Source organism: Solanum lycopersicum, mitochondrion, assembly GCF_036512215.1.
Source record: "Solanum lycopersicum bio-material TGRC:LA1421 mitochondrion, complete genome".
Lineage (NCBI taxonomy): Eukaryota > Viridiplantae > Streptophyta > Magnoliopsida > Solanales > Solanaceae > Solanum > Solanum lycopersicum.
Genome location: NC_035963.1, coordinates 94,021 through 103,662, shown reverse-complemented (window position 1 = coordinate 103,662; position 9,642 = coordinate 94,021). Strand labels below are relative to the sequence as shown.

Genomic DNA, 9,642 nt, shown 5'->3' with positions numbered 1-9,642 from the left:
AAGACAGAATCCTGAGCGAGCCGAGTGCGTATCCCCTGAGTACGATGCCCTAGAGCTATTGCCAGATTTCATCTCAAATCGAGCTGCAGTTCCTCTTTCCTTTCAAACCTAGCTAGGGAATTGGATTTCGCTCTATCAATTCTGTCACTCTTATCTACGATAGCAGCAAACTCCACTTCTGAAACAAGAGAAAAGATCATATCGGCAACAGCAAGTAAAGTCTGAAATGCCTCAGAAGCAAGTCTCGGCTTAGCTGCATTATCTTCCTACCGATGTCATACTAGACTCTATTATGACCTGAGGGTGACTGAACTACCTTAAGCCCCGAAGTAAATTCTCCTTTCTTCCCTCTCGACAGGGAACTTATCTAGAGGAATTCATTTTTCTACTGAAAGTGCTTTTGATAGGGAATAGGGAAAAGCCTTGCCTTATTCAAGAGTACCAGGAAGGAGAAGAATAAGCATTACCTCTGTTGAAGGAAGAAGCCCCTCCCTTTGCTTATTTATTCTTCCTGGTCTTCGGGTCTCATCTGAACGGCTCGCTGCCTATTTAGTTACATTTTTTGTTTTGATTCCAGAACAGAACTAGAGATCCTGGCCCCCTCCCTTGAAAGCTCCTGGTGCTGCGACTATCACCGGTAAGTTGCGTCGGATCAACATCGGGATTAAAATAAACTGCAAAAGCAACTAAGTCAACGCCTATTTGCTGTGGATCTACTGGCCCGGACGCTTGAATCTATTCCACCGCAAACAACCGAATATACTACTGCAGGATCTTCCGCCGCTTTTGTTGTTATTGCTCTCACCTCTCACTACGCCACCTCAGCAGCTGGGACTCCCTAACCTTTTCTATCTATCTTTAGAAGTAGGGCGAGTGAGTCCGTTCCTTTCCCGTGAAGGTTTTGGGATATGTGACCAGATGCTTCCTCCAGATCTAACGTCTCTATCAACTAAATTCTCTTTTCTTCACCGGATCGATACTAACTTACCTACTCCTGCTCCTACCGGATCCAAGAGGGCCGATGCCCGATTCCCCGACCCATTACTCATTCCTTCCCGACTCGATAGGGATTGCAATCTCGAGAGAGGGAGCAACAATTGACCTCCGACAATAGGTAGATGGGGTGGGCTACGATGGATACAGTGAAATCAATCCTTATTCCGCACTCCCTCTCACCGGCCTGAAACATATATAAATCATGAATTCTTCAGAGCGGGCCGGCAGGCCAGGCGTACGGGGACCGTCGAAGAAGTGCCTCAACGCGCCGCAGCCACTACTTTGGCTCCTTTTATGCAATTATGAACTCCACGGAACTTTATCAATTCCAACGCAACTTATCCTTTTGGAGCTGACGTAACAAACTACGCGAGCCTCCCAACGAAGCCAACATAAATCCGATCCGAATAAAAAAAAGAAAAGGAAGTTTGATTATTGTGGTATACCAGCCACCTGTTCTGGAACTTCCAGTTCCAATCGAAGCATATAGATCCGTAAATAGATTTGTATGTATAGCCACTTCAGTCGTGCTCGTCCTTTCTCGAAAGTATCTTTTTTCTGGGAACATGGTCAACCAGAAATTATTATGTTCGCGATTCTTCATCCACCGATGGATAAAATGCTCCAGTTTTCCATTCTCATATGAGGCCGGAAAGTGGATTGGGAACAGGTCGGCACGAAGTGATTCATCATGCTCAAACATGAGCCGATCGCTCGTTAGGGACGGTTTATAGATCATAAAATTCCCACAAATGGAATGAAAAGTGGGTCCATGTAAATGATCAAGACCTCGCAAACAACAACGCTCCTTCCCCATATGGAGTTCGGAACCCAAAGGCAATCGTTGAGTGAACTGTATCTTTTTTGTGTTAGTTGACCTAAGCCGCACCCTTACTGCTGGGGTGGGGCTCGGCCTCCGAACCGTACGTGGGACGAGTTTTTGCCTCATACAGCTCGGGCCGAAGACCGGGGGAAGTTTAGAAGAGATGGGGAAACCTAGCAGCTGCCGGTCGGGGCGGGGATAAGCTTGCTTCTTCACAAGCCTATCCCCCCCAAAAAACCGACCCTGTAGCGCTAGCGCTTCGCGTTCTTTCTATTCCATCCCATTCCGGGATAGGCGGCTAATACTTAAATAATAAGTGAAGTAGTCGTCGTCTGACCAATCGGCTCGGACACCAGACCGCCCGTGCCCGCCCATTTTGTCTCGCCCTAAATGGAATGGCTCTCTTAGTTACGCTGCGCCCCGACCCGAGTCCCCACGTCCGCTTTTCTCCGCCCGCAACCCAATAAGTTGGCAAAGCCAACACAAGATTAGGGCCGTCCCCTTCATTCTATGCTGACCCCGGCCCGGGCTGGCTTCTTGGGAAGCCCGTTCCCACCGCGCTCACGGCCCGGCTGGCCTTCCAGCGGTAGTGGGAATTCTCCCGTTCCCTGGTCAAAGACTTGGTTGGATGCGGGATCTACTCCACGAGGAGCGGTACGGACGTAGATGATATCATCACGACCCCTCTTTTCGTACCGCTAGGGATGCTTAACGCCACTTCGCCAACTGGCGTTACCTGCGCTTTCGTGTCTCTCAGTGTGGTCAGCACTGGGTGTTTCCGAGCAGCGAGGCTTACACCCATTCGCATTAGTTCATCCAAAGTTCCTTACCCTTATGCACGAATTATTGAATAAGCCATCTTCCTATCAAGGTTAAGGAGTCAACTGAGCATCTCAGCGGCGGGATTGAATACCCGGATCGAATCAGAGTTCACGCCGCCCGCCCTGAACAAATAGGAGGCGTGGGCCACAGGTCGCACATAAGCCGCCGGGTCGCACGACAGAAGAACACCCAACATAAAGATGCACACTCCTCCATGTGAAATATTCATCTTCATAGGAGCTTTTTGATAGTAGTCGTGACCAACAGCCATCAGCTCTCGGCTTGTTGGTAAGGTGAGAGCTTCAAGCCCGATTTCAGGTGGCGCACCCTCCACACAAGCACCGCCCGACGAAGGGGGGACGGGGAAAGCTACAGGCCCAAAACCTTCGACCCTTCTTTCTAAATGGGGGTGCCCGAGGCACCTCATCTTCTCATTTCGTCGTTGCTCATTCCCGTTAGGCCGAAGTGTTTGGCCTTTCCTTCTCCGCGCCCGCTCAGGCTTCGCTGACCTATCGCGTGGTAAAAAGAAGAAAGTACGAAAGAATAGTAAACGGAGCACACCGCAGAAAGATTCGAAATATGAGAAGTCCCCCTTGGATTCGAGAAGAAGGAAATGAAGAACGGGAACGAAACGAAATAAAGCGTTTCTAGCTCTAGTTTCGGATGAGCTTCTCCCAATTATGTCTGGTAATAGAATAGGGCGGCTTGCTCTGACCAAGACTCCACTTTTTGCTCCGTCCGCGGAGCGTATGAATTTCCTGGAATGTAGATAGACCAAAAGAGGGAATGAAGGGATAGGAATAGGAATTATAGTACCATTGGAAAAAAGGGCACCTGTGGGAACATCTCTACTGACGAACCATTTCAATAGTACGGGTGCTGCCGTGCCACGAGGCACGACCACGGAAGTAATGAAAAAGAAAAAGTTATGTAGTTGGACCATCTGTTCTATCCGTTCGAGTTTTGCTTCTCTAGAGAAGATGAGAGGCTAAAAATGAAAGTGTTCGCAACACATACCGAAAGGGTACTAATTAAGCCGACCATTAATGACTAGTTAAAACACCAGGAGTGGTCTGATCCCCTATTTGATCAGACCGCTCTGAGAAAGAGAAAAAGCAAACTCTCATAGTTCGGAGCCCAGCTCCAACAACTTCTTCGTAAGTGAGGTGAGGTACTTCTTTTGGTTTGAATAGGGGGTCGCCCTTTTTTTGGTTGAAGTAGCCACGACTTTGGTCGTAGTCAGTTTAGCCCCATAAACCCAGTCCACTTGCAGCCATGTTGATCAAAATGACTAAGTTTAATGACTTGACCAGTCACTAGCCCTCGTATTATAAGATTCTCTCACCCTGTGGTCGACATTCCATTCCCCTTAGTCGTAGGTGCTCGTTCTATTTTGATTTGAATGGGCCGGGGCTCCCGAGGTACATATGGCCGGCCCTTCGGGTGTCTCGGTGATACAAACAAAGAAAAGACGATGGTTTTTAACATACCCTTGAACAAAAAGCCAATCCTTACCAAAGGAGGAAATAGAATAGAATAATCTACCTTCTTTTTTCCTTCCCGTTGATTCCCCCCGACAATCAAGCTGCACTTCCTTCTAACAAGTGGCTGAGAGTTAGCAAGCAACCTTGGCCTCTTGGCAGGAGGTTCGCTGTCCCCCTCCTTTCCGGTCCGGCCGCAGTACGGCACCTGAACTCGAAGCTACGATCAGATCCGATTGGATCTGGTCCTATCCGACCCAACCCCGGAACTTAGAACGGCCGGCCTGTTTGGACGGTAGAACGGGGAGAGGGGGAGTCGTGCCCATTCTCTATCCGGGCACGAGCAGGAACATCCAAAATAATGGAAAGGCGAATACATGTACATGATGTAACGACATATTCCAAAATACGTGATCCGATTTGATAGGCTGCCCGCAGAAAGGAAAGAGTTTACCGACCGCATAACAATTCATTCTTGTGTGTAGCGCCGTGGGCCCATGTCTCCCGAACGATCATAGTACGGCCGCTCATCTAATATAAAATCAATGAGTAGATCTCACCTCCCCTTCCCCATACCATAGCCGGAAGGGATAGCGTATCCACAGAAGAGAGAGTACGGGCCCTTGCCCACCATTTAGTTTAGACGCGGCTCGAATGCCTTTATGCTATAGGCTGTGTTAAGCATGCTTCTTTGACAGAAAACAAACTCTTTTTCCATGACAACAGTCGCGACTATAAAGGGCGGGGCGGTAAGCTCTCTATCAACAATAGGGGGCTATTCATAGTAAAAAACTACTAGACTATATGGATTCCAACTGAACTTCAACTTCTACTTGGTTGATTAATTCAGGGGCAGTGCTGGAACATAATGTTGGACGATCTCCATTTCCATATGGTAATTGAAGTCAAACAGGAGCAAACCAGGTGCAATTCAATCCTTATTCCTAGCAATGATTCCCAAAAAAGCAAAACCTCACTAGACCGAGGCCCATTGCTATGGGGACTACACTATATAAGAGAATGACTAAGGCAATTGCCAATAGTTTCTATTGAAAGACAGGCTGGCTCTTTAAAAAGGGCGCCCTCCTAATCTCATTTTGATAGGAAGAGATATTGATAATTATCCCAAGGAGGCTTACTACTCAGCTGATAGATCAGGTGAGCCAGCCATGATCACTAAACTCACCAAAGCAGCAGCATATGCAAATTGGAATCATAGGTTTCTATATGCTTAAGGAAAATGGGATTTGCAGAGTAGGATAGGAAAGTGTATTTATATACAATGGAAAGCCCCTATAATCCATGGACGACCAGTGGAGTTCATAAAAGAAAGCAAAGAAAGGTCCGCGACAAAGCTGTCCCCTCTCTCCATATCTCTACTTACTGGCTGGGTGCAGATAACACTGTAATAATAACAAAGCCAGATAGAGATACTGTTCGTTCAGAATTGATTCAGATGGCGAGGACCCACGGAAAAATCCACCTTATTCATGCTCCGCACAGCAACTTGCCCGGTCAATATTATATGTCTATGCTAAACTTGGTGATCTATTTTCGTTGCCCCCTTTAAGCGTATGTGATATAATCATTCTTATCTCAGAAGAGAGGTATGCATTGTCCCCACTTAAGTTATTAAGTATTCCCAAAGACGAGGCGATTTATTTTTATGTTGAAACTTTATGTCAGCCAGGGGACCCTGATCATAAATGGGTTGTTTGTCCCGGTGAAAGGGACGCTCTCCTTTTAATCGCTCTGACGCATATGTTGAATAGTTGTTTTATGCGTTCATCTATCTTTCAGGAGCAGTCGTGTGGTTTTCCCAGAGATCGCCGTGAGTTCTTTGCCAAATTAGGTGGAGTGGGGAAGATTATAACTATTTTCATCTTGAATCTAGCACCCTCACAAGGTACTATTCCTCATAAAAGAATTTTACGAAAGCTGGCACCCTTGGTGCGTGATAGCTACGTAATATCCTTAGTTTCATCCTTTTTAAAGATACCAATGACCAAAATGGAATTAATTGTTCTATTACGGAAGTTGGGATCCCACACGCTGGGTTAATCACTAAGGTCTTATACAATTTGATGTTGGATGATTTCGACCGGGGATTTAAACAGCTATACCCTAGTCTTTCTTATTATCGTTACTTGGGTTACTGTTACGTATTATTTACATAGTTTAGTCTCCAAAGCGAGCAGCAGTGTGAAGAAGAAATGAATAGTATCCTCTTAGAGTTAGATCTTGATGGGGATATCACAACTATTCTACCTGGTGGGGGTGCCCATGTGACTCGTGATGGGCGTTTGATTATTCTAAGTCGAGATTGCGGTCTTCACGTTGTCGAACAGTCAACATTCTTTCTTTAGTTCAATTTGTAGTCAATATGTTTTATACAAAAACGAACCCATGCAACGATAGGAAATCCTTTTTTTAGAGAGCCAATGCCTTAAGACAGACCCTAATAGCAGTTGTCGCCTACTTCACTGAGTTGTGGTTCTAAAAAGAAGATTTAGCTTGGTATATTCCATCAAGAGAAAGCCATATCTATATATAGAAAGAAAAATAGAAATTGTATACAGGTGCTTACACTTTCCTGAGGATTCTAAGACCCGATCACCCGTCAAAGAAATATCCTTAGGTCTTAAGTCTACAGCTCCGTAGCTTGTGTCGCCTACATAGGGTAGAAAAGAATGCTTTGCATGAACATCTCAATGTCCAAGATAAAAAGAACGAGGGGAAGAATCGACGAGGCGAGTGTTCTCGAAGAGAAAATCGTGATGGAAAAAGCGTGAGGAGAATTCGAAACTCGAGATATGCAAAATAAAAAGACTCCCTGGGAGATGGTATTCTTTGTTTTAGGTCTTGATAGATTTTTCTATCGATTGAAGTTATTACGCTGGCTGATTAAATCTCTTCCTAACGCCTTTAGGGGCTGTGAAGAGAGCCCAGTTCCAGGCCCTCTTTTAGAAAGAAAAAAATGGTACAAAAAGAGGGCTTGGGGGTATATATACTATAAAAATTGATGATGGTTTATCATCATCAGAACAAAGATCAGTCTAGGTCGAGATGAATGGAAGATGCTTCTGGAACTAGTTTTTGATAGGGTCTATCTTAGCTCGAAGGAAAGAACAACCAAAGTTAGACCCCCAAAGAATATGGATTCAAATCTGTTAGTATTTGACAAAGAACCTAACGGAATTTAACAAGCAGTAACCGGAATCAAAGTTTTGCAAAATGGTGTCAACCGGTAATAGAATGTAGCTAGATAACTGATGCCACAGCATCCAAAATATGTGGGATGGAGTTCATGGTACACTAACTTAACCTTCAAGGTCAGATAGTGCTACAGTGAACATCAATCCACTATCTAGCTCAAAATTAGCCTCACGAACTACTAACACTATTATTCGCGTAGCCCTTTTTTGTTTTGTGCTATTTCATCATAGGCTGTCGGAACTTGCTTCTTAGCGCTACGTGGGAAGAGAATTTCTCTATTCAGCCCCCCCGACTTCAATTACAAACTCTTACTTCTCGGTCTAACTTGGACTAATCCATTAGCAGGCAAGAAATTCCTACTAACCAGACAGAAAGTAAGTTTCCACTCACTACCAAAGCGCTGTCGCACCTCTACTATTTTCGGCGTAACGAGGTTTTAGTCTTTACGAGGGCACCCCCTGGCCAGATTCAATCCCAAGGGTCAATCAAGCCTTTGAAACTAGTGAAAATAGTCGTCACAGTCTGAGTTCCTGCTTTCAACGAGACTTTCTTAGCTTGTCAAACTTTCTCTCCTTCACCAGGAAAGTTATCCGGTAAGCAAGATCTTTGATTGATGTGCCTGAATAAGGTTGATCAATGGTAGCTGCTTGGAGCTTTCTCTATACCTTAATTGAACTGCCCCGCTCTTAGCTCGGGTTCTTGCTTAATGAGGCGTCCCTTGTTTGCTCTTGGATTGGACTAAGCGGCAATCCTTACTGTGGAAGCAGACCTTGTCATTCTTCTCCTTCAATGCCAGTGGATAAGTACACTAGGGCTGGAATGCTCTTTTATCATGTATGTGGATTACTTGGTCGATTACCTGATTGCACTAGTCTCATAGCCATCTCTTTAGCGTCCCGCCATTCCTTCTTGTTAACACAGGAAATCTAACTCATTCTAAGGTAGAGCTCTTAGAGTCCTACTTAAAGTGAAAAGTAGTTCTTTAGTTAAAGCAAGGAGAGCAGAAACGGAGGGAAAAAACCTATGTTCTTACGCGGGATGGGAATAAAGGCTACTAAGATCGGAACTCACGACCTAAGTACTAAGTAACCTTAGAATGGGGATGCCAATCTTATACAGAAAATACCGCTATCTAAAGTAACCTTGCAGGGGGGCTGCGTATAGCATTCTAAGATCTCAATACGAGAAAGAAATCAGACCTATAACCTCACTGCAGTGGCTTGTAGACTTGCTTTGCCGCGGAAAGCTCAAGTGAAAACCTATTAGAACTGTGGGCCTCACCCGTCTACTACTCGACCTTAAGTAACTACAGTTAGGAGGATCCATCCAATAGCTTAATGACTTGCTTGGGTCATCTAAGAGGTAAGGCCTCCTCCGATCGACCCTAACTTTCATTATTGAGCTAAAGGAGTTCCCTAGCCCTTCAAGTTTACACGCTGATCCCTCTATGATGGCATTCTTCTTCCTCTCCGACTTTACGATATTATCCTTGCTAGTTTGATCTCTCGAATTAAGGTTTCCGATTGGATTGGTTATAAGTCTACCATACTCTACCATACTGTAGAGAAAAGAATGCATGTTCATCCGGACATTGAGAAGGAAGGTCAAACCAAATCCGGTGTCAACACTTGACTGACCGGAGGACCTAACTAGCTTCAACCGAGTTTTCGGTAGGCTAGGAAGCATTTCTTTTACTCTTCTATGTCTATTAAGTGTTTTGATCCTTGCGCCGATTCTCGTCTTTCGTCTTTTCTTTTGTGTGTCGAGCGAGTTTGGAAAGAAGGTTCCCGGTTGGCTTTGTATGAAGAATCCTATCTTTCTAGCCCTAAGTGAGCCATAGATTGTGAGTGAGCTTTCGAGGAGTAGAGATCGAGCGTCGAAATACCAGTGGATCAATTTGTCTTTATTCAATATAATTATTGAAAGGATAAAGCGGAACAGACGCTTCTCGCAAACAGCAACTATCCATAGCGAGAGAGATCCCTTGTCTTTGTCGCCTACCTCTCTATAGAAATAGAATAGCACGATAGAAGCCCTAACCTATAGCAACTGTAAATATCGAATCAAGTCTCCGCTCTTTAGATCAGTCCATCCGTAGTGGAGGAATTCTGGTAAATTTTTTTTTAATATGACCTTCCCCTCCCATAAAGAGAGTTTCTTGTTCCTTTTCTAACAAGGATGATGAGCGACAATGACATGAATTCAATACTAATAAAAAAGGTAAGCCCGCCGCTGAAAGAGACCGAAGAAGGTTCAACTAGCGCCGGTGCGAGGCCTTCAGATAGTTAGCGCTTTGCACGAGCT

The 9,642-nt window shown here is 45.1% G+C and overlaps 1 protein-coding gene across 1 annotated transcript; it reads right to left on the bottom strand.

The window, feature by feature from the left end:
- Positions 1-1,318: 1,318 nt before the first annotated feature.
- Positions 1,319-3,584, bottom strand: ccmFc (cytochrome c maturation protein CcmFC). Its single transcript has 2 exons — positions 2,818-3,584; positions 1,319-1,868 (listed from the first exon to the last, which is right to left on the bottom strand). Exons 1-2 carry the CDS (start codon positions 3,582-3,584, stop codon positions 1,319-1,321), a joined length of 1,317 nt encoding a protein of 438 aa, YP_009430454.1.
- Between the last annotated feature and the right edge of the window lie 6,058 nt (positions 3,585-9,642).